At 36.5% G+C, this 26586-nt stretch overlaps 1 protein-coding gene across 2 annotated transcripts in view; it reads left to right on the top strand.

Annotated features, from left to right (window-relative positions):
• The window catches only part of ITFG1 (integrin alpha FG-GAP repeat containing 1), a 349315-nt gene that overhangs the window by 311301 nt on the left and 11428 nt on the right, over window positions 1-26586 (top strand). The window contains exon 15 of one of the 2 annotated variants that reach the window (XM_047078354.1): window positions 22983-23107. In XM_047078354.1, the coding sequence (XP_046934310.1) occupies window positions 22983-23107 (125 nt within the window). Of the gene's footprint in view, window positions 1-10925; window positions 11068-22982; window positions 23108-26586 lie in introns of those variants that run through there. The other variant, XM_047078355.1, reaches the window with a different exon arrangement.

Raw genomic sequence — 26586 nt, 5'->3', positions numbered from 1 at the left:
GACAAATTCCTAAGCACCCACACACTTCCAAAACTCAAACAGGAAGAAATAGAAAACTTGAACAGACCCATAACCAGTGAAGAAATGGAATCAGTTATCAAAACTCTCCCAACAAAGAAGAGTCCAGGACCAGATGGCTTCCCTGGGAAATTCTAACAGACAGTTAAAGCAGAGATAATACCTATTCTTCTCAAGCTGTTCCAAAAAATAGCAAGGGAAGGAAAACTTCCAGACTCATTCTATGAATCCAGCATTCCTTTGATTCCCAAACCAGACAGAGATTCAGCAAAAAAGAGAACTACAGGCCAATATCCCTGATGAATATGGATGCAAAAATTCTCAATAAGATACTAGCAAATCGAATTCAACGGCATATAAAAAGAATTATTCACCATGATCAAGTGGGATTTATTCCTAGGATGCAGGGCTGGTTCAACATTCACAAATCAGTCAATGTGATACATCACATTAATAAAAGAAAAGATAAGAACCATATGATCCTGTCAATCGATGCAGAAAAAGCATTTGACATAATTCAGCATCTTTCTTAATAAAAACCCTCGAGAAAGTCGGGATAGAAGGAACATACTTAAACATCATAAAGCCATTTATGAAAGCCCACAGCTTAAATCATCCTCAGTGGGGAAAAACTGAGAGCTTTCTCCCTGAGATCAGGAACACAACAGGGATGTCCACTCTCACCGCTGTTGTTTCACACAGTGTTGGAAGTGCTAGCATCAGCAATCAGACAACAAAAGGAAATCAAAGGCATCAAAATTGGCAAAGATGAAGTTAAGTTTTCACTTTTTGCAGATGACATGATATTATACGTGGAAAATCTGATAGACTCCACCAAAAGTCTGCTAGAACTGGTACATGAATTTAGCAAAGTTGCAGGATACAAATCAATGTACAGAAATCAGTTGCATTCTTATACACTAATAATGAAGCAACAGAAAGACAATAAAGACACTGATCCCATTCAAAATTGCACCAAGAAGCATAAAATACCTAGGAATAAACCTAACCAAAGATGTAAAAGATCTGTATGCTGAAAACTGTAGAAAGCTTACGAAGGAAATTGAAGACAGAAAGAAATGGAAAAACATTCCATGCTCATGGATTGGAAGAATATTGTTAAAATGTCAATACTCCCCAAAGCAATCTACATATTCAATGCAATCCCAATCAAAATTGCACCAGCATTCTTCTCAAAGCTAGAACAAGCAATCCTAAAATTCATATGGAACCACAAAAGACCCCGAATAGCCAAAGTAATATTGAGGAAGAAGACCAAAGCAGGAGGCATCACAATCCCAGACTTTAGCCTTTACTACAAAGCTGTCATCATCAAGACAGCATGGTATTGGCACAAAAACAGACACATGGACCAATGGAATAGAATAGAAACCCCAGAATTAGACCCGCAAATGTATGGCCAACTAATCTTTGACAAAGCAGGAAAGAATATCCAATGGAAAAAAGACAGTCTCTTTAACAAATGGTGCTGGGAGAACTGGACAACAACATACAGAAAGATGAAACTAGACAACTTTCTCACACCATTCACAAAAATAAACTCAAAATGGATGAAGGACCTGAAGGTGAGACAGGAAACCATCAAAACCCTAGAGGAGAAAGCAGGAAAAGACCTCTCTGACCTCAGCCGTAGCAATCTCTTACTTGACACATCCACAGAGGCAAGGGAAATAAAAGCAAAAATGAACTATTGGGACCTCATGAAGATAAAAGGCTTCTGCGCAGCAAAGGAAACAACCAACAAAACTAAAAGGCAACCAACGGAATGGGAAAAGATATTTGCAAATGACATATCGGACAAAGGGCTAGTATCCAAAATCTATAAAGAGCTCACCAAACTCCACACCCGAAAAACAAATAATCCAGTAAAGAAATGGGCAGAAAACATGAATAGACACTTCTCTAAAGAAGACATCCGGATGGCCAGCAGGCACATGAAAAGATGCTCAATCTCACTCTTCATCAGGGAAATACAAATGAAAACCACACTCAAATATCACCTCACACCAGTCAGAGTGTCTAAAATGAACAAATAAGGAGACTATAGATGCTGGCGAGTATGTGGAGAAACAGGAACCCTCTTGCACTGTTGGTGGGAATGCAAACTGGTACAGCCACTCTGGAAAACAGTGTGGAGGTTCCTCAAAAAATTAAAAATAGATGTACCCTATGACCCAGCAGTAGCACTGCTAGGAATTTACCCAAGGGATACAGGAGTGCTGATGCATAGGAGCACTTGTACCCCAATGTTTATAGCAGCACTTTCAACAATAGCCAAATTATGGAAAGAGCCTAAATGTCCATCAACTGATGAGTGGATAAAGAAAGTGTGGTTTATATACACAATGGAATACTACATGGCAATGAGAAAGAATGAAATATGGCCTTTTGTAGCAACGTGGTTGGAAATGGAGATCTTGAGTTATGCTAAGTGAAATAAGTCATACAGAGAAAGACAGGTACCATATGTTTTCACTTTTATGTGGATCCTGGGAAACTTAACAGAAGTCCAAGGGGGAGGGGAAGAAAAAAAAAAGAAGAGGTTAGAGAGGGAGAGAGCCAAAGCTTAAGAGACTCTTAAAACTGAGAACAAACTGAGGGTTGGTGGAGGGAGAGAAGGGTGGGTGATGGGTATTGAGGAGGGCACCAGTTGGAATGAGCACTGGGTGTTGTATGGAAACCAATTTGACAATAAATTTCATATTTAAAAAAATATGATACCTACCTAGTCTAATAAACACTTTTAAATCACATGTTTCAGTGAAACACCTAACTTGCAAATAAAAAAACCTCTCCCCTTTGGTTTATTAAGTAGCTTTGCATCTTCTATCCCTATTTTAGAACTAAGCAGTTTTACTCTGTTGTGCTTTTTTATTTACACTACCAAGAAACCACAGTTTTTACTAATATGCCACGGCCAAATGATTTGCCTCTCAGAGAGAGGTCTCCAACATGAAAAATAATATGCGCTAAAGCATAAGCCAGGCTGTCCCATTTAGCTCATTTATACCACTTTGTCCACTTTGGAAACCAGAGTTTATCTTTCTAATCCAGAGAATGACAGCTGAAACATAATTGTACATAACCTCAGAAAAGTTTACCTCCCTAATGCAACTTTGTAGGAGCACTGATCATTACATTAGACATTCACAGTCACACCTAATGCAATTTGGCTTTATGAGACTTGTGGATATATTTTGTTTCCCTTCACGGTATTTTTTACATGCATTGGCTGTGGTTTTTATCATTCCTTCATTAGATGCTATGAGCATTAAACTGTAGAAAAACAGTTATCAAAGTCAAACTACTCAGTTCCTAAAAAAGTTAAGTACAGACTTATCATATGAACCATTAATTCCACTCCTCGGAATAATATTCCCAAGAGAATAGAAAATGTAAGTCATGCAAAAACTTGTATATGAATGTTCATAGCATTATTCATAATAGCTAAAAAGTATAAATGAACCAAATGCCCTTTAATAAATGGGTGAACAAAATGTGGCATATCAATACAGTGGAACATTATCCAGCCATAAAAACATGATTCATACTATAACATGGATGAACCTTGTAAAACATTCTCAGTGAAAGAAGTCAGTCACAAAAGACTGCATATTATACAATTCCATTTATAAAAGATCTAGAATAGGGAAATCCATAGAGATAGAAAGGGACCAAGGCTTACTAGAGACTCGGGGAAGGAAAAAATGGGAAATGACTGCAAATAGTTACAGGGTTCCTTTTTTGTAGTGATGACAATGTCCTGGAATTGGTGACAGTTATATAACCTTGTGACTATACTGGAAACCACTGAATTGTACACGTTAAAGTGGTGGACATTGGGGCATGTGAATTATATATCAATTTAACAAAAAGGAAATTTAAAACGATATTCTCAATTTATAACTGGGAAGCAGGTTGACACGAAGTTTGAACCAGAGTTCCAAGCTTCCTGATTTATTACAAAAGACAAATTAAAAGAACTTCCAAGAAAAATTGGTGTTACACTATTTTTCAGGACTAGGAAGTTGAATTTAACCTAAGAAAAACAAAAACTAGGAAGAATGATTATATAATAAATAACAGCTAACGTGTATAGTGCTTTACAGTTTCCAAAGCACTTTTATCTACCATTAAAAATTACGGGGCGCCCGGGTGGCTCAGTCGGTTGAGCATCCGACTTCAGCTCAGGTCATGATCTCGCAGTCCATGGGTTCGAGCCCCGCGTCAGGCTCTGTGCTGACAGCTCAGAGCCTGGAGCCTGTTTCAGATTCTGTGTGTGTCTCTCTCTCTGACCCTCCCCCGTTCATGCTGTCTCTCCCTGTCTCAAAAATAAATAAATGTTAAAAAAAAAAAAATACGTACCAGTGTGGTAATTACTTCACCAAGTCCATGAATAAGTGGTATTGTAATTCTGATTTTAAGAATGAAGAAACATTCAAGTTATATTTTTCAGTTATATCTTTAAGGATTTCCAGGTCAGGGTTTGTCTCTTTTTCATCTCTGTGTAAAAGGCATATATAGTATGCATTCAATATATGTTTTGGGAATAAATAGACACATTAAGTCTTAGAGAAGTCCAGGAACTTTCTAAAAATCAAACAAAGCAGTGTTAAAACACCATCTTTGGTCTTCAAATCCTATGTGCTTTCCATAATACCACATCACAAGCCTCCTGTGTTAAGGAATACATTCGTTCAAGTGCCAGTTGTTAAGCTGATGTCAGGTTATTATTAAAATGAATGTCTTTTTTTAATATAATGTATTGTCAAGTTAGCTATCATACAGTATAAACAGTGTGCCCTTGACTTTGGGAATACATTCCCATGACTCATCGCTTACATACAATACACAGTGCTCATCCCAACAAGTGCCCTCCTCACTGCCCATCACCCATTTTGCCTACCCCCTCAATGCCCTTTTTTTGTTCTCTGCAAAATGAATGTCTTCAACAGTAATCATTGATATGGCGTATTGTGTAAGACCTCAAGAAAACCTGAAGTTAAACAATTATACAAATTAGACTTTATTATTTACTACCAGATCTTCCGGTCAGTACAACAGATATTTACCAAGTGCCTGTTAGGTGTCAGCCTCTATGCTATACCCTAGAAATAGGGCATAAAAAGGAATACATCACTAGACTGAAAACACCTCAGCACCTCTTTTCATGGAGCTATTTTCAATCTAGTAGGAGGTTCTCCCACGTATTTTATCACTTTATCCTTGTCGGTTATCTAGAAGCTGAGTTCAGATATAATTCAAAATACTCCAAAGGAATAACAGTCAAATGTCAGTGGATTCCATCACTCTCCATTATAAGTCACCCATCAACTACCAGGAAAAGAGGCCAACAGTTCTTTAAAGAATTTTTCCATAGCTGTACTCCTTTAACTTCTGAAATCCAGGAATTTAGCATTTGAGCATGTAACCTCACAAATGTCCATACACTATTCACTTAAGATAATGCAGGATGTTTCTTCTACATCCACATTCTAGAGCACCTTAGTAACATCACATACTTTTTAAAAGGTATTAACAACTTACTCTGCTTGGATTTATGCCTTCCTATGAAGACAGGCTATTTCTTATTCTTAAGCTGATTACTAAATTGGACTATTAAAAAACAGGAATATGCATATAGTGACATTAAATTAACACACCTCAGATTTGTAATTTGACCATAGATTGGTTAAGTTGCTTCTCCAGGCAGTCACAAACTTGGTGATTAGTGAACATCCACTTACTGGAAACTAGATTTTTCCCAAAGTTCAATAAAATGATGTGCTTTAGTCATATAATCCAGTAGGAGGTTTTACCATCAAGAAAAAAAAAAACTGCTTCATTTCTTTTTTTCTGTGTGGGTAGCCATCCATTTAATTAAAATCAATGAATTTTAAAACAAAAATAAGAAGTTAAGCTCCAATTTGGTAAATGTTTTAAATGTCAAGTGACTAAGGCTGAAATGTACCCAATTTTTAAAATGAAATATCAATACTTTATTATTCTCTCCAAAATTTCTCTCCAAAATTTCTCCTTACCTTCCAAATCTATTGTGTCTTCTTTTTATACAACTTCAAATTCTGGTGTCAGATTATAGTATGGTATTGAGAAATACAGGTAAGTGTAGACTGTTGACAACAAGTAGCTTTTTCATAATTAACTGTGTTCTGTATTTAGGAATTAGCTATCTCTCCCCATAGCTGGCTAAACACTTCAGCAATGAATTTAAATGTTAAAAATCATCACTGTTTTGACTCTTAACTATAGAGAACAAACTAGTGGTTACCAGAGGGTTAGCGGTGGTGGGGGGTGGGGAGGACCGGGGAAATAGGTGATGGGGATTAAAAGTACACTTATCATGATGAGTACCAGGTGTTGTATGGAAGTGTTGAATCATTATATTGTACACCTGAAACTACTATAGCACTGTATGTTAATTATACTAGAATTTTAAAAAAAGAATAAAAGAGGGACGCCTGAGTGACTCAGTCAGTTAAGCATCCAACTTCAGCTCAGGTCATGATCTCATGGTTCTGTGAGTTCAAACCCCGCATTGGGTTCTGTGCAGACAGAGCCGACTTTGAGCCTGGAGCCAACTTCAGATTCTGTGTCTCCCTGTCTCTCCCTCTGCCCTACCTGCCTTGTGCTCTGTCTATATCTCTCAAAAAAAAAAAAAAAAAAAAAAAAAAAAAAAAAAAAAAAACATTTAAAAAAAAAATTTTTAAAGAATAAAAGATTCAAACAAGTATTTTAAAAATCATCACTGTTTTAATCCATTTTAGCATTTGTTTTCTTAACTGCTAGACTTTCTGGCTAGGATATCTGATTTGGTAAATTTTACAACGAAACTTATATGAAATAATACAAATTTTTACCTCAGGTTGTCATTTACATACCAGGGACTGTGATAACTATTTTAGCCAGTAATATTTTATTACCTATATCAGAAACTTATTCTGTTAGCTATTAAAATATACCAGCAGCAAGGGAAAGCAAGTGATAATGTATTTTTTAATTTTTAATTTTACCATTTATCAAGACTTTAAATCCATTGATTTTTATAGAATCCTAATCATTCTTGACAACTTTGTTATGAGGGGGGAAAAAAAACATCAGTACCTGGAACAGTCCCTTTCTCCATCTCTTTGCCCTGCCAGGAAGAGATGGTATATCTACATCACCTAATGAACAGAAAACGTATTGATTAAAGGAACATCTCTTACTTAACAGTGGAAAGACTCAACATAGAGTGACATTATACCAAAAGCATGATTCTCTTAGGCAGCTAGACAATTGGAAACAGGCCATTAAAGAGTACATACCAATGAGTAAGAGGAAAGACTGCTGGCCAAATAATTTATAGAAGAGTTCCTATATAATGAAATAGAGTTAATATTAAATCTATTGGGGCGCCTGGGTGGCTTAGTCGGTTGAGCGTCTGACTTCGGCTCAGGTCATGATCTCATAGTCTGTGAGTTCGAGCCCCGCATCGGGCTCCGTGCTGACAGCTCAGAGCCTGGAGCCTGTTTCGGATTCTGTGTCTCCCTCTCTCTCTGACCCTCCCCCGTTCATGCTCTGTCTCTCTCTGTCTCAAAAATAAATAAAAGTTAATAAAAAAATAAAAAAATATTAAATCTATTTAGGAGCATATTTTTCTTTATAAATCTTACCTTCATTTTTCTTAACCTTGACCATTCATGTTATTATCCAATTTCTCAAAATTACAGGTTTTCCTTGTAGAGAAACATTGTCCCCTACCTGATATTCTCATAATTGTTATAGGAAATAGAATTTACTAATTCTTAGAATCTCCATAATTCTTATAGGAAAATAGAATTTATCATGCATACCACATGACCAAAAATATGATATTTCTTTTTATAATCCCCCTATAAGCAATGAAACTAGTCCTAAAATTTTCACTCTGCCCTTTTAACTGTCTTGAATGAGCCAGAGAACCTGAGTTTATTCTAGTGTAGATCAAGGACTAGTCCATATCCAGAGCACAGTCTTTTTCATAATCGAATCCTGCATGGATATAATTGGATTAAACTCTTGAGCAAGTTGGTGCCTGTTGTAGAAGATCAACAAAATACACCAGCCTCATCTCCCAGAATTCCTTAAAAAGCCAGAACATCACAAAGCCCACATGCCACAACCATTAAATATGGCCTTACAGCCTGGGTTTACAAAACTTAACAAATGTCATGTTAACTGGAACAACAAACAGATTCCCAGACCATATCCTGGAATATCACAGATACTATACAGATCCAAACAGTAAAAGATCAAATGTCATTGGAGGGGGTTATTCTGTGTCATTAGAAACCCTTTTTATAGAGCAGTAAGGCAAACATCACACTTCTTTTTCAACTGAAAATAAGATCACAGGTGATGATGAAGGGTGTGGGATTTGGAATTAGGCTGCCAAAAATAAAGCCCTACCTCCACCATTTAGTCAAATTGCTTAACCTCTTGATTTCCTCACGATAAAGTAGAGATAATAATAGTACCTATTCACATGCAATTATTGTTAACAAATAACATACAAGAAGCACTTGCCATGGTTTTTGGCATATTGGACACATTTTTTTAATGTCTATTTATTTTTGAGAGAGAGACAGAGACAGACAGAGAGTGGAGGGGTGGGGGCAGAGACAGAAGGAGACATAGAATCTGAAGGAGGCTCCAGGCTCTGAGCTGTCAGCACAGAGCCCAACGCAGGGCTTGAACTCACAGACCATGAGATCATGACCTGAGCCGAAGTCAGGCGCTCAACCGACCAAGCCACCCAGGTGCCCCAAATCAGACACATTTAATAGCTGTTAATTCTTATTGCTTACAGAGTGTATTTAATTTTCATATTTTGTCCTTTCTTGGTGTTCTTCATCTCCATTTTAATTGATGTCAATGTACTATTGTTTCAGAGCCATCCATCTGAGATAATGAATACTTCTCAGAACAATTTTCTCTCCCAAGAAGAGGCATATTTTTCTCCAAAGTTGCATAAAAATTTGGGTGTTTGAATGTGTTCTTTTATCTCATTTTTATAGAGATGCTATTTTTCCTCAAGCCAGGGCAGTGCCAGAGGAGTTACACACATTACTGTTAGATGCAAATTCCCTGTGGCTTAAACCCTTGCAAGGAGATAGAATTCAATGTCCTTTTGACTGAGAATCACACACACACACACACACACACACACACACACACACACACACCAAGAAAGATAAAATTTCAGTGGTTTTTCCCCCCTTCAGCTAGTGACTTTTCCCTTCCACTCTTCCCACCTCTTATGTCAGCATATATACATTATTTAAGATATCAGAGCTACAGTTATGATAAAAGTTAATATCTAGTACTCTTAAACAATGAAATTGGCTTCAATATTTTACCTCAAAACCAAGTGAAATTTATCTCCTGTCCTACCTTCTTACTTAATTCAGAATTTTAAATTACAGCATAATCTATTTTACAGTGGCATTCAGAATTGCCAGTCAGTATTGCATGTCAGTATAATATTCTCCTGGAGAATAAGAACGAACCAACTTTAAAAACTGTTAATTTTTTAATTACATAAATGTCTGTTTGAACTGTTTTTTGAAAGTCCAATTATGATGCAGGCATAAAAGAACCTGCAGGCATTTGAATCTGGTGGCTGGAGTATCACAAATGCATTTTATGTATTTACCTTTAGGTAGACAATCTTTCTGTACTGGTTATCTATGTGATATAAACTGACATAGTATTTTTGAGCAGGGAGTATATTACAAGACTCAGGTCTGATGCATTTGGAGGGTAAAATTTCCTTCATGTATTCATTCACTTGTTGAGCACATATGTACTGAGTGCCTAATGTATGCCTAGCCTGTTCTAGTCTCTTCTAATATGGAAATAAATAAAACAGACCTAAAATTTACCCCTCATGGAGATTACATCCTATTAGGGGGAGAGAGGTAATAAACATAAGTAAGTAATATATTTAACACTATTTAGTTGTTAGGAAGTGATAAGAACTGTGGGGCAGGAGAAAATAAAGCCAGGATCAATACTGTGTAGAGTGGCCAAAGTGGGCCTCTCTGAGAAAGTGTCACTTTGAACAAAGATTTGAAGGAGATAAGAGAGTCAGACATAAAGTTATGTTATTCTTTTGAATAAGAATATTTTCTTTTTGAAAATATGAATTTTGAATATTTGAATTTTGAATATTATTATTTTGAATATTATTCTTTTGAAAAGTTATTCTTTTGAAGAATATTCTTGACAAAGGAGAAAGCCAGTGTCAAGCCTGGAAGGTATAAGCATTCCTGTAATTTCCAAGAAACAGTGAAAAGACCAGTGTCTTAGAAAAGAAGGAAGGGAGATTAAGGAGTAGAAGGTGAAATGGAGTTAAATGAGGAGTGGGGAATGTAAACTAGGTAGGACAAATCTTTATTCTGAGTGAAGTAGTAACAATAGGAAGAACAACAGCTAAAGCAAAGAAACCAAATAGAAAACAATTAAAATAATTCAGGCCAGAGATGATATGTAGCTTGGATCAAGGTGATAGCAATGAAATTAGAAATGTGTTTGCATTGTGGACATACATATATTTGACTTCTTGGCAGACTGTGTATATATGAGGGAGGGAAAGTACTGTAACTACAGGGTTACCAGTCCAAGTAAGTAGAAATATAGACTTACATAACTGAGGAGTTCTAGTTCTGAGTATGTACCCCAAAAGAACTGAAAGCTGGGTCTCAAAGTGATATTTGTACGTTAGTGTACATATTAATCCAAATGTCTATCAGTGGATGAATGGCTAAACAAAGTATATACATACAAGGAATATTATTCAGCCATTAAAAGGAGTAAAGTACTGATAATTGCTACAATTTATATAGGTCTTGAAAACATTAAACTACGTGCAAGAAGCCAGACACAAATGGTAACGTATTGTATGATTCCTTTTATATGATACATGAGACTGAGAGCAGATTAGAGGTTACGAGAGGAGAAGGGAATGGGGAGTTTTTACTTAATGAGTATGGTTATATTTATGGGGTGATGAAATGTTTGGAGACTAGAGAAAGCTGGTGGTTGCACAACATTGTGAATATACTAAAGACCACCTAATTTTTATACTTTAAAGTAGTTAATTGTACATTATGTGAATTTCACCCCAAAAAAAAATAATAATGAAATGGAGTGTAATAGGTGCTTTCATTGAAAACTAGTAGATACAACCTCATTTTAGAAATCGGGTTTTCTTTTTTGTATCATTATCCAGGTGTCCCACCGCACTTTGTTGAAGAGACTGTTCTTTTATCTAATGAATGTTCTACTCCATGATCCAGTATTCCACATATAGGAATATAAAAAACTAATCTACATGCAGACAAATATTGATGTGCAGAGATATTCACTAAAGAATTATTTACAATGGTGAAAAACTAATCACTTCTTGGTCTTTTGGCTCTATTCTTATCAGTTTAATGTAATAGTGAAAAATAAGGAGAAATCCATCATCTCCAACAATAGATTTTTTTTAATTTTTTTTTTTAAATTTACATCCAAATCAGTTAGCATAAAGAGCGACAATGATTTCAGGAATAGATTCCTTAATGCCTCTTACCCATTTAGCCCATCCCCCTTCCCACAACCCCTCCAGCAACCCTCTGTTTCTTCTCCATATTTAAGAGTCTCCTATGTTTTGTCTCCCTCCCTGTTTTTATTTTTGCTTCCCTTCCCTTATGTTCATCTGTTTTTTATCTTAAAGTCCTCATATGAGTGAAGTCATATGATATTTGTCTTTCTCTGACTAATTTCACTTAGTATAATACCCTCTAGTTCCATCCACATAGTTGCAAATGGCAAGATTTCATTCTTTTTGATTGTCAAGTAATACTCCATAGTATATATGTATGTGTGCCTGTAGAGTTGGGAGTTTCTGATGGTGTTCTCTGGTCCTTTCTAGTCTTTGTTGCTTTTGGTCTGTTTTTGTTTTTCTGTCTTTTCTCCCCTGAGAGAGTCCCCCGTAAAATTTCTTGCAGGGCTGGTTTAGTGGTCACAAACTCCTGTAATTTTTCTTTGTCTGAAAAACTTTTAATCTCTCCTTCTATTTTGAATTATAAAGAATTCTTGGATAAAGTATTCTTGGCTCCATAGTTTCCGATTCAGCACATTGAATATATCCTGCTACTCCTTTCTGGCCTACCAGGTTTCTCTGAATAGGTCTGGTTCAAACCTGATCTGTCTTCCCTTGTAGGTTAAGCACTGTTTTTCCCTTGCTGCTTTCATGATTCTTTCCTTGCCTGAGTATTTTGTGAATTTGACTATGATATGCCTTGTTGATGATAAGTTTTTGTAATATTTAATGGGAGTCCCTTGTGCATCCTGGATTTTGATGTCTGTGTCTTTTCCCAGGTTAGGAAAGTTTTCTGCTATGATTTCCTCACATTACCCTTCTACCCTGTTTTCTCTCTCATCCTCTTCTGGAACCCCTATGATTCTGATGTTGTTCCTTTTTAATGAGTCACTGATTTCTCTAATTCTTAAATTGTGCTCTTTTGCCTTAGTCTACCTCTTTTTTTTCTGCTTCATTATTCTCCATAAGTTTGTCCTCTATATCGCTGATTTGCTGCTCTGTCTCATCCATCCTTGCCACCATGGCATGCATTTGAGATTGCAGTTCAGTTATAGCATTTTTTATTTCATCCTGACTAGCTTTTGCTTCTTTTATCTCCACAGAGAGGGATTCTAATCTATTTTTGACCCCAGTTAGTATTCTTATTATCGTGATTCTAAATTCTGGTTCAGACATCTTGCTTGTATCTGTGTTAAGTCCCTGGTTGTCATTTCTACCTGCTCTTTCTTTTTTGGGTAAATTCCTTCATTTCATCATTTCGAAGGAAGAAAAGAATTAATAAAGCAAAAAAATTAAAATTAAAAGATGAAAACCAACACATACACATAAAAGAATCAAATAAATGATGCTAGATCCTAGGTGTGTTTTGGTCTGGTTGTTGAAAGGAGCTTGACAGATTAGAGAAAAAAGGGAAAAAGAAAAAAAGGAAAACATTTGAAAATTTGAAAAACTGAATACATTGAAATAGAATAAAATGAAATGATGGAAGTAAAAGAGAATTTGAAAAATTTACAAAAAAGTGAAAAATACAGGAGAAAAAAATATTTTTAATAAAAATTGAAAATGAAAATAATTGTTTTCTCTTTCTGTATTCAAGAAACAAAAAAGAAAAACAAAAGTAAAATTAAATAGATAGACCAGTGAACAGACTGAAATACGATTGAAATTACATCATTTTCCCCTAGAAGTGAAACTATGAAGCAAGTATAGTCTGTAAACTAAGCAGGCAGAGAGACTTGTGTTCCTGAAAGCGAGGTTGGCCCAGTTGGGCAGGACTTAGTGTAAGGGGTCTGTTCTCCACTAGATGGCGCTGCATAGCTTACTGGAATGGATTGCTGTGGTGCTTGTAGATGTGTATGCGCATGCGCGGGAGGGGTGAAAATGGTGTCACCCAGATATCCAGTTTCTAGTATCGGAACTCTCTTCTCCCAGATCAGCAATCACACACCCATCCTTTGTTTCTGGCTTCCATCCACTCCCTGATTCTACACTGTCTGTGACCAAGCCATCATTTTGCCAGGCGGTGCCTCCCTCCTGAGTTTTATTTCAGATGTGACTGTGTTTCCCAACCCCTCACTTCTGAGGGACTGTGGCTTTGTCCTGCGCAGACCTTCTGGGGAGGATCTCACCAAGCAATGGCCAGGTGCCAGCCACACCCAGGAACGTTCCTGGGACCGTGCTGTTTGTTGCCAATGCCCAGAGACTACGGCTGATTGCCAGCCCGCCCCAGAATATGTTCACACGATCGTGTAGCAGCAGTGTTTCAGGGATTATGTAAAATCTCAACACACATCTGGCACCAGTCTTTACCCTCAACGATCTTGTTCCAGTACCAGCAAATGTGGTTGTTCTCCAGGGTCTACTGGCACATTTGCCTGTGGGGGGCCACACAGCCTATACCAGATTTCCTCCCCACTGGGGAACCACCTCTACCCTGTGGCTCGAGGACCCCTGGACCTCACTCTGCTCCTGGGGATTCTCCCTTCCCAGCAGAGCACCACCAGGTATCAAGCTGTGGAGTTTCAGACGCTGTGCTCCCCCTGTTTATAGAGTCTCAGTGGATTTTAAACACTCTCCTTTCTCTTTTGTCCCTTTTTAGTTCAGTCCCTGTAACTCTTTCCACTTTTTCACTTTCTCTCCAGCTGATTTTTTTGGGGGGGGGGTGTTTTTCCAATACTCTCCCCCTGTTTCTATCCTCTCTCCACAAGCAAAAATAGCTCCCTGCCCTCCGTGGTTTCTTTCTCACCCAGTGCATCTCTCTGTGCCGCATACCTGCTGAGTTCTGTGGTTCAGGTTGTGCAGATTGTTGTGTTAATCCTCAAATCAGTTTTCTAGGTGTGCAGGATGGTTTAATGTTGATCTGGCCGTATTTCATGGACTCGAGACACAAAAAAAACCTCCATGCTGTTCCACCATCTTGGCTCCTCCCTCTCCAACAGTAGATTTTTAAAATGATGATATTAGAGGATTAATGTAGGGAATAAAATTATGGTCTTTTTTAACATTCCCCTTTTTTCTTTTTTTAAAGTATACATATGGTAACATAGCATTGTTTTATAAGTCTCTAAGTTTATAAGTTGACACATCATGTCACAGCAATGTATTTTCTATCTTTCTTAAGGCAATGGACAGCAAATACAAAGTTACATCCACAGTTCATGTTCTTATCCTCCATTAGCTCTTCACATAGCTTTTAAGAATTTTTTACAAGATTTACAAACTGGCAGAGAGGACACTTAAACAAAAGCAGTAATCATACATGTCATTAAGTTAGTTTTGAAGGAAAATGAATTGGATTTTTGTGTAATGCAATGGTCTTGAATTCATCACCAAGGCAATCTCATGTAGTGAAGAGAACACTGATAGGAAGTTAAAAGTATACTCAGTCGGTTAAGCATCCGACTTCAGCTCAGGTAATAATCTCAGAGCCCCACATTAGGCTCTATGCTGACAGCTCAGAGCCTGGAGCCTGCTTTGGATTCTGTATCTCCCTCTCTCTCTGCCCCTCCCCTGCTCACATTCTCTCTCTCTCTCTCTCTCTCTCTCTCTCTCTAAAATAATAAATAAACATTAAACAAAAATTTTTAAGTATATTCGTGGGCTGACTGTAACACAGACTACCAGTGAAATCTTGAGAAATTAACTTTGGAGTGTCTTAAGATTTTCATCTTTCCCTTTCTTGCTAGTTTCACTGAGTAATGTAATCCCAAAGAGAAACATATATGAAAGGAATTATAAAGTTATTACAAGATGTCATTCTGTTTACTTCAAAAGAGAGTCTTCATGTGATGAGTCTTAATCATTGTCTTTTTCACTCTTCATGAAAAAAGTTGACTTCTATATGTTGATAAAGATTTTCAAGATCCTGCTTTGCTAAGATTTTTTTTAAGTAGAGTGACTAATATTACACTGTATGTTAACTGGAATTTTTTTTATTTTATTTTTTATTTTTAAAAATTTACATCCAAATTAGTTACCATATAGTGCAACAGTGATTTCAGGAGTAGATTCCTTAGTGCCCCTTACCCATTTAGCCCAACCCCCCTCCCATAACTCCTCCAGTAACCCTCACTTTTTTTCTCCATATTTGTAAGTCTCTTCTGTTTTGTCCCTCTCCCTGTTTTTGTATTAGTTTCCCTTCCCTTATGTTCATCTATTTTGTCTCTTAAAGTCCTCATATGAATGAAGTCATATGATTTTTGTCTTTCTCTGACTGACTAACTTCACTTAGCATAATACCCTCCAGTTCCATCCACATAGTTGCAAGTGGCAAGGTTTCATTATTTTTGATTGCTGAGTAATACTCCATTGTATATATATACCACATCTTCTTTATCCATTCATCCATTGATGGGCATTTGGGCTCTTTCCATACTTTGACTATTGTTGATAGTGCTGCCATAAACGTGGGGGTGCATGTGTCCCTTCAAAACAGCATACCTGTATCCCTTGGATAGATGCCTAGTAGTGCAATTGCTGGGTCGTGGGGTAGTTCTATTTTTAGCTTTTTGAGGAACCTCCATACTGTTTTCCAGAGTGGCTGCACCAGCTTGCATTCCCACCAACAATGTAAAAGAGATCCTCTTTCTCCACATCCTCACCAGCATCTGTTGTTGCCTGAGTTGTTAATGTTAGCCATTCTGACAGGTATAAAGTAGTATCTCATTGTGGTTTTAATTTGTATGTCGCTGATGATGAGTGATTTGGAGCATTTTTTCATGTGTCTGTTAGCCATCTGGGTGTCTTCTCTGGAGAAGTGTCTATTCATGTCTTTTGCCCATTTCTTCACTGGATTATGTTTTTTAGGTGTTGAGTTTGATAAGTTCTTTACAGATTTTGGATACTAACCCTTTATCTGATATGTCATTTGCAAATATCTTCTCCCATTCTGTTAGTTGCCTTTTAGTTTTGCTGATTGTTTCCTTCTCTGTGCAGAAGTTTTAGTTTAGTTTAGTTTAGTTTAGTTTAGTTTAGTTTAGTTTGATGAGGTCCCAGTAGTTCATTTTTGCTTAAAATTATGTTTTTGATCATGTCTGTGTAGATTTTAGAAAAAATAATTTTTAAAGGCTTTTATAATAATAAATGTCTTTTAACTGTTACTTTGGTTTTCTCTTAATGGGATTTCAGTTTTACAATGATCTTTCTGCTTGCCTTTTTTTAAAGAATTTTAATAACATGAAAAAATATTCATAAAATAATACTGAGTGAAAAGCAACAATACCAAACTATGCTAATGTGTTTCTCTGTGCATGCATATACCTAGTGAAAAAAATTACATGATTGAAAGTATGCTAAAATATAATAATTATGTCTTCATTTTGAGATTTTGGATAATTTTATGCTAATTATTTTTAATAGTTTTAAGTTTCCTTATTTTTTTTAACAATTTTTTATTGCTTTATTTTTGAGAGTGAGAGTGTTGGGGGGGGAGGGGCAGAGAGTGAGGGAGACACAGAATCTGAAGCAGGCTCCAGTCTCTGAGCTGTCAGCACAGAGCCCAATGCAGGTCTCAAATTCATGAACCGTGAGATCATGACATGATCCAAAGTCAGCTGCTTAACCAACTGACCCATCCACAGGCCACATGTTTTCTTACTAAACATACTCTTTTAATTTGAAATTTATGTTCTTAACAGAGTACTCGATAAATGTTCTTATTTTTAGTTCTTTACAGCAAGGTAATTACAGGAAAATAATTTATATGAATAGTTTGATGTCTATTAAGTCAGTCTTTGCTGGTACTGTAGCAAAATCCATACATATTTGATTTTTACTTCAACCATGTAATAGTAAATTTTATCTTAACAAATACAGCTAACCTGTATTTAGTGTTTACCAGGCAGGACAAGATACTTTTAAGCATTCTCATTCAATAAGCATAAGTCCATAAGGCAGACTAATTCTTCTAATTTGCAATTCATTATATTGCTTTACAATTTTATATACATTAACATTTTTTAAACGCCTATACGTAAGTTCACTCTTTCCATTATACATTTCTATTTCTAACATAAGAACTATATAATAAATCATGTATACTTTCAAATTATTTCATATTTCTAGGTAATGTTAGTGATGTTAAGAGAGTCCCACTAAATATTAAAATTTTTAGATATTAGTCTTATCCTTTATTTTTTTTTAATTTTTATATTTTTAGAGATAGACAACACGAGTGGAGGAGGGGTAGAGAGAGAGGGAAACATAGAATTCGAAGCAGGCTCCAAGCTCTGAGCTGTCTGCACAGAGCCCAACGTGGGGCTCGACATGGGAACCACGAGATCATGACCTCAGCCAAAGTCAGCCACTTAACATACTGAGCCACACAGGCACCCCAGTCTTAGTGTTTAAATGTTCAGCTTAATTATGTAACAAACACCTAGCAAATATATACACTCATAGGGAGAGATTGACTTTTGGAATGCCAGTGTGAGGACTACACAAACCTGTTCTCCCCAAAAAGGGAAATAAAAATACTGGCCAAACAACTAGTATCAACCATTTCAGAATTTAAGAAATTAACCAAAGCTATAGAATGGAGTGTGTCTGTATGTATCCAAGAAGAACTACTAATCCTCACTAAGACAGCAGGATCTGTGGCACTTTTACTTCAGGCTATTCCCATCTGAACTACCTTCTCTACTGAGCAGTACAGCAGCGAGGAAAAGCTAGCAGCCTCACAGTCAGTGGACAGGACTGACCTTTGGAGCTCCATTAAAATTCCGATCCCCATAGCACTGTCAATATTTTATCTAAACTAGCAACTCCTCGGAAAATCCCCATTCTCAGGATTTGGGGGCTGTTTGATTTGACTCAGAGTTCAGCCCAGCAGTAAAAAATAAAATTTATTTTAAAAATTTTAAAAAGCCCTATCCCTGGGGCATTACCAAAAAGAATAATCATCTGCTGGCAAAATCTAAGCTACCTAGGCCTATGATTTCAGATATAGTGAAACAAGAACCTGTTCAACATATAAAAGGAAATCTTGAGGAACAAAATGACTTTGAAAAACTCCAATATATTCATAGGGATCTATACGGCTGTGAACATGCCTAGAAATGAAACTACCTCATTCAAATACTACCTTGTGGCCCTGCTTAAGCAATACATGAAAGCTAAAATTAATCTGTAAACTGCCTGAAGTTTGAAGGAATACTTCCACACACAATCCCCCAAAGTGTGGAAGACATATAGACAAGATATTTAAAGAAATCTTGTGACCAGTCATTGCTGACTCAAGTATATTCCCTAGGAAGTCAGGCTTAAGATAAAAACTTTAAAAATAAGAAAATAAAATAACTTTGTGGCAGAGAATGAAGGATCTATAGAATTCATCCAGGAAACTCACTGAACAAATGAGCGCCACCAACAAAGAAAAACCAACAAATCCTTGAAAGGAGATGGTTGATACCACAGTCATTATATTATCTAAGAAATCCACTTTCAACCAAAAATTATATGACATGCAAAGGAACAGGAAATTATGCCACAAACACATTTTTAAAAAAATAAAATAACAGAAAATGTACCCAAAGATATTGGACATAGTTGACAGAATCTATAAAGTTGGTATTATAAATCTGTTGAAAGAACTAAAAGAAGCCAGGATTGAAGAATTAGGGGTAAATATGACAACTATGTCTCACTAAATAGAAAATGGAAATAAGGAGATAAAGATCATCTTAAAAATCAAATAGAAATTCTGGAAATGGAAATTGAAGAGAAAAATTCAGCAGAGGACTCAACAGATTTGAGTTGACAAAAGAATAAGCAAACTTGAATAGGATCAAACTTGAATACTAATTTCTGTATACAGGAAGTATATACAGCCTGAGTTATAGAAGAAAAAAAAAAACTCAGAGACCTAAGGACCCACCATCAAGCATACCAACATATGTGTAAGGGGATTCATAAAAGGAAAAGAGAAAAAGAAAGGGGCAAAATAAATATCTGAAGCAATAATGGCCAAAAGCACCTAAATTTGATGAAAAGCATTAATATGCACATCTAAGAAGCCCAGCAAATTCTAAGAAGAGATCCACGCTTAGTCAAACTGTCAAAAAACAAAGACAAAAGTTCTATTGATAGCAGCAAGAGAGATGCTACTTATCACATATATGAGAGCCTCAATAAGATCAACAGCTGACTTATCAACAAACACCATAGAGGCCAGAGGAGGAGGATATATGCTAAAGGTGGGGGGGGGGGACTGTCAGTGAAGAATTCTATATGTGGCAAAACGATTCTTCAAAAATGAAGAAATTTAGACATTCCTAGATAAACAAAACAGACAATTCAGGGCCACCTGGGTGGCTCAGTCAGTTGAGTGTCCAACTTTTGTTTTCTGCTCAAGTCTTGATCCCACGATTGTGGGATCAAGCCCTGCATTGGGCTCTGTACTGAATGTGGAGCCTGCTTGAGATTCTCTCTCTCTCTCTCTCTCTCTCTCTCTCTCCCTCTCTCCCTCTCTCCCTCTCTCTCTCTCTCTCTCTTTCTCTCTTTCTCTCTCTCTCTCCCTCTTAATCTCTCTAAAATAAAGATTAAAAAAAATTTTTTTTAAACAGACAATTCATCTCTACCAGGCCAGCCCTAAAAGAAATGCTTAAGGGAGCCCTTCAGGCTGAGCTTAGAGGACAACTAGGCAGTAATTAAAATCCACACAATTAAGTAAAAACACCAGTAAGACTATAGATAAATAGAAAATATGGTAATGTCTCTTATTTCCTATCTGACTTAAAAGTGCATAAAGTAATCATGTAAATCTGTGTTGATGAGCTGGTTATGTATAAAAATATAACATATAATAAGAGCACAAAAGAAAGGGGAGGACAATAGCTATATTGGAGCAAAGTTGTTATATGCACTAGGAATTAAGTTAGTTAATATGCTAATTGTAATCTCTATGGCAACCATGAAGAAAATAATTCAAAAACTATAAAAGAAATAACTAGGGAATTAAAATAGTATACTAAAATAATTTAACAAAGTAGTAGTGCCTTTAATTCAAAAGACATAAAACATGTACAAAACTAATAGTAAATGGGAGACATAAATCCTGCCTTATCAGCAATCAAACTAAGTGTAATTGGAATAAACACTCCTATCAAAAGGCAGAGATTGGTAGAATGGATAATATATGACTCAATTATGTGCCATCTACAAAAGACACTTTAGGTTCAAAGATACAAATAAGTTTGGGGGGGGGTGCTTGTCTGGCTCAGTGACTCTCAATCTCAGGATTGTAAGCTTGAGCCCCACACTGGGTATACAGATTACTTTAAAAAATAATATCTTTTTTAAAAAAGATACAAATAACTTGAAAGTAAAAAGATGGGGGAAATTATGCCATGCAAAAAGTAACCTAAAGAGAGCTGGAGTGGCCATTCTAGTATCAGACTAAACTGGACTTTAAGACAAAAAATTGTTACTAGAGACAAAGAAGGATGTTTTATAATGACCATAAAAAGGGTAATCCATAAGGAAGCTATAAGAACTATAAAGACATAGGCACCTAACTACAGAGCACCCCAAATACATGAAGAATTGAGAACAGAAATTGATAATTCAAAATAAATTATTGGAGACTTTAATACTGCACTTTCAATAATGGATCAAATCAGGCATAAGATTGTTAAGGAAAGAGAAAATGACACTACAAACCAACAAAACCTAACAGAACTGTACAGAACACTCCACCCAACAACAGCAGAATATGCATTCTTCCCAAACACACATGGAACATTCTCCAAAATAGACTGACCATATGCTAGGTCATAAAACAAGCCTCAATAAATTTAAAAGAATTGAAATCATCCTAGGTATGTTACCTAACTACAATGGGATGCTATTAGAAATCAATAATAATTTGAAAATTCACAAATATGTGGAAATTAAACAACAGACTCCTAAAAAACCAATAGGTCAAATAAATCACAAGGGAAACTAGAAAATACTTAGGTGCATGAAAACAAAAACACAACATACCAAAATATATAGGCTGCAGCTAAACCAGTTCGTAGAGGAAAATTTATTGATGTAAGTGCCTATATTAAGGAATAGGAAAAATCTGAAACTGATAACCACCTTAAGAAACTAACTGGAGCACCTGGGGTGGCTCAGTCTGTTAACGCATCTGACTTTTGGTTTCAGCTCAGGTCATGACCTCACACAGTTCATGAGTTCGAGCCCCACATGAGGCTCCGTGCTGGTGGTGCAGAGCCTGCTTGGGGTTCTCTCTCTCTCTGCTCCTCCCCTGCTTGTGCGCTATCTCTCTCTCTCTCTCTCTCTCTCTCTCTCTCTCTCTCTCTCTCTCAAAATAAATAAATAAACTGGAAGGAAGGAAGGAAGGAAGGAAGGAAGGAAGGAAGGAAGGAAGGAAGGAATTAGCCAAGGAAAAGGAAACTAAGCCCAAAGCAAGCAGAAGCCAAGAAATGAAAGAAAATAAGAAGGGAAGAAAAACATAAAGTAAACCAATTAAAAGATTTTTTTAAGATTAACAAAATTTACAAACCTTTAGCTAGACTGACAAAAAAAAAAAAAAGAGAAGACTCAAATTGCTAAAGTCCATAATGAAAGAGGATACTATTACCAACCTTAACAGAAAAGAAAGCTACATAAATAGCCAATAACACTTGAAAAGCAGCTCAGCATCATTAGGCATTAGGTAAATGCAAAAAAAGCCACAATGAGAAATACCACTTCACAACCACTGGGATGGCTATGATCAAAAAGACAGAGGAAGCATTAGCAAGGATGTGGAAAACTTGGAACCTTCATACATTATTGGTGGGAATACAGAATATAGAATGCTGTGGCCATTTTGGAAAACAAGTTGACACAAAGACTTGTATGTGAATGTTCACACAGCAGCATTATTCATAAAAAGACCACACATTGTATGATTGTATTTATATGAATCTCTAGAAGAGGCAAATCTATAGAGAAACTGATTAGTGATTACCCATAGCTGAAAGAGTAAAGGTTAGAAATAGGAGTAACTTCTAATGGGTATGGGATTTCTTTTTGGGTGATGAAAATGTTCTAAAATTTGTGGTTATAGTTCAACAACGTTTTTCATATACTCAAAAACACTACACATTTTAAGTTGGTGATGTTTATGGTATGTGAATTATATCTCAATAAACCTGCTTTCTTTGAAAAGTGAATCATTAATGTTAATAATCGAGACATTTCATTTCACATTTTTATCCTTAAAGAATTAAGTTCTGGCACCTAAATTGTTAACATTTTTATCATTTTAATGTTTGATAAGAGCAATGTTTACAAAGATGCCTTTTTTTTTTTTTAATAAATGTAGCTGGACAACTCAGCCAGTCAGCACATTTAGCTCTCCAACTACCATACAATGTACTTGGTTTAGGTCGAAGTGCAAATTTTCTTGATCATCTTTATGTTGGCATTCCCCGTCCATCTGGAGAGAAGGTGAGTAAAAATTTATTTTGTTTACAATGAATCTGTGTTTTAACATTCACTATTTAGTATTTGAATTCAACAATTTGAATATTTGAATTCAAATACTTCAAACTTTTTTAATCTCTTTAAAGAGATGTAGAAAAATATGACTTAAGAAAAAGAAATAGTGATCTATCTAAACTTGCCTTACATAGAACACGTCATAATTTGAAGATACAGTTTTCTAGCACCTCTCTCATAAACCTCATGACCTCCTATTCCTCTTTTCTCCTTTTTTTCTTCATCTTGAATATCTAACATAATATGTATTTTATTTTGTTTGTCATACTCCACCTCCACTCGAATTTTAGCTTCAAGCAGCATTTGTACATAGCACTTTGAACAATGCCTGCTACACTGTTGAATAAGTATTTGTTGAATTAATAAATCTGTGAGGCAGAAATATAATCCTTCAAAAGATAAAAAAAAATTGCCACCAGGGCACAGGAGCCCTATTTGGTGCTTATTATATATCAATTTAGCTTAATCCATACATAGGATTTCAATTAATCAAGGAGTACTTAAGCTTTTTCCTTATTTTTTTATAATAATAATTGGGGTTTTTTTGGTTTTTGAGTTTTTTAAATATGAAATTTATTGTCAAATTGGTTTCCAAACAATAGCCAGTGCTCATCCCAACAGGTGCCCCCTAATGCCCATCACTCACTTTCCCCTCCCTTCCACCCCCCATCAACCCTCAGTTTATTCTATTTTTAAAAGTCTCTTATGGTTTGGATCCCTACCTCTCTAACTTTTTTTTCCCGCTTCCCCTCCACCATGGGCTTCTGTTAAGTTTCTCAGGATCCACATAAGAGTGAAAATATATGGTATCTGCTTTCTCTGTATGACTTATTTCACTTAACATAACACTTTCCAGTTGCATCCACATTGTACAAAAGGCCATATTTCATTCTTTCTTATTGCCAAATAGTATTCCATTGCATATATAAACTAACATTTCTTTATCCATTAATCAGTTGATGGACATTTAGGCTCTTTCCATAATTTGGCTATTGCTGAAAGTGCTGCTATAAACATTGGGGTACAAGTGCACCTCTGCATCAGCACTCCTGTATCCCTTGGGTAAATCCCTAGCAGTGCTATTGATGGGTCATAGGGTACATCTATTTTTAATTTTTTGAGGAACCTCCACACTTTTCCAGAGCAGCTGCACCAGTTTGCATTCCCACCAACAATGCAAGAGGGTTCCCATTTCTCCACATCCTCCCCAGCATCTATAGTCTCCTTATTTGTTCATTTTAGCCACTCTGACTAGCATGAGGTGGTATCTGAGTGTGGTTTTGATTTGTATTTCCCTGATGAGGAGCGACATTGAGCATCTTTTCATGTGCCTGTTGGCCATCTGGATGTCTTCTTTAGAGAAGTGTCTATTCATGTCTTCTGCCCATTTCTTCACTGGATTATTTGTTTTTTGGGTGAGGGGTTTGGTGAGTTCTTTATAGACTTTGGATACTAGCCCTTTGTCCGATATGTCATTTGCAAATATCTTTTCCCATTCCGTTGGTTGCCTTTTAGTTTTGTTGATTGTTTCCTTTGCGGTGCAAAAGCCTTTTGTCTTATGAGGTCCCAATAGTTCATTTTTGCTTTTAATTCCCTTGCCTTTGGAGATGTGTCAAGTAAGAAATTGCTACGGCTGAGGTCAGAGAGGTTTTTTTCCTGCTTTCTCCTCTAGGGTTTTGATGGTTTCCTGTCTCACATTCAGGTCCTTCATCCATTTTGAGTTTATTTTTGTGAATGGTGTAAGAAAGTGGTCTAGTTTAATTCTACTGCATGTTGCTGTCCACTTCTCCCAGCACCATTTGTTAAAGAGACTGTCTTTTTTCCATTGGATACTCTTTCCTGCTTTGTCAAATATTACTTGGCCGTACTTTTGTGGGCCCAATTCTGGAGTCTCTATTCTATTCCATATGTCTGTGTGTCTGTTTTTGTGCCAATACCATGCTGCCTTGATGATTACAGCTTTGTAGTAGAGGCTAAAGTCTAGGATTGGGATGCCTCCCACTTTGGTCTTTTTCAATATTACTTTGACTATTCAGGGTCTTTTGTGGTTCCATACAAATTTTAGGATTGCTTGTTCTAGCTTCGATAAGAATGCTGGTGCAATTTTGATTGGGATTGCATTGAATGTGTAGATTGCTTTGGGTAGTATTGACATTCAAACAATATTTATTCTTCTAATCCATGAGCATGGAATATTTTTCCATTTCATTGTATCTTCTTCGATTTCCTTCATAAGTTTTCTATAGTTTTCAGCATACAGATCTTTGTGATTCTTAGTTCAGTTGTAAATGGGATCGGTTTCTTTGTCTTTCTGTTGCTTCGTTGTTAGTGTAAAGGAATGCAACTGATTTCTGTACATTAATTTTGTATCCTGCGACTTTGCTGAATTCATGTATTACTTCTAGCAGACTTTTGGTGGAGTCTGTTGGGTTTTCCATATATAGTATCATGTCATCTGCAAAACGTGAAAGCTTGACTTCATCTTTGCCAATTTTGATGCCTTTGATTTCCTTTTGTTGTCTGATTGCTGATGCTAGCACTTCCAACACTGTGTGAAACAACAGCGGTGAGAGTGGACATCCCTGTTGTGTTCCTGATCTCAGGGAGAAAGCTCTCAGTTTTTCCCCATTGAGGATGATGTTAGCTGTGGCTTTTCATAAATGGCTTTTATGATGTTTAAGTATGTTCCTTCTATCCCGACTTTCTCGAGGGTTTTTATTAAGAAACGTTGCTGAATTTTGTCAAAGGCCTTTTCTGCATCGATTGACAGGATCATATGGTTCTTATCTTTTCTTTTATTAATGTGATGTATCACGTTGATTTGTGAATGTTGAACCAGCCCTGCATCCCAGGAATGAATCCCACTTGATCATGGTGATTAATTCTTTTTATATGCTGTTGAATTCGATTTGCTAGTATCTTATTGAGAATTTTTGCATCCATATTCATCAGGGATATTGGCCTGTAGTTCTCTTTTTTGCTGAGTCTCTGTCTGGTTTGGGAATCAAAGGAATGCTGGCTTCATGGAGTGAGTCTGGAAGTTTTCTTCCCTTTCCATTTTTTGGAACAGCTTGAGAAGGATAGGTATTATCTCTGCTTTAAATGTCTGTTAGAATTTCCCAGGGGGGGTGCCTGGGTGGCGCAGTCGGTTAAGTGTCCGACTTCAGCCAGGTCACGATCTCGCAGTCCGTGAGTTCGAGCCCCGCGTCAGGCTCTGGGCTGATGGCTCGGAGCCTGGAGCCTGTTTCCGATTCTGTGTCTCACTCTCTCTCTGCCCCTCCCCCGTTCATGCTCTGTCTCTCTCTGTCCCAAAAATAAATAAACGTTGAAAAAAAATTTAAAAAAAAAAAAAGAATTTCCCAGGGAAGCCATCTGGTCCTGGACTCTTCTTTGTTGGGAGAGTTTTGATAACTGATTCCATTTCTTCA

The sequence above is a fragment of the Lynx rufus genome, unplaced genomic scaffold, assembly GCF_022079265.1.
Source record: "Lynx rufus isolate CCGP_SWC_20201006 ecotype Redwood Valley unplaced genomic scaffold, mLynRuf1.p SCAF_16, whole genome shotgun sequence".
NCBI lineage: Eukaryota > Metazoa > Chordata > Mammalia > Carnivora > Felidae > Lynx > Lynx rufus.
This window is presented reverse-complemented; position numbering and strand designations above follow the sequence as displayed.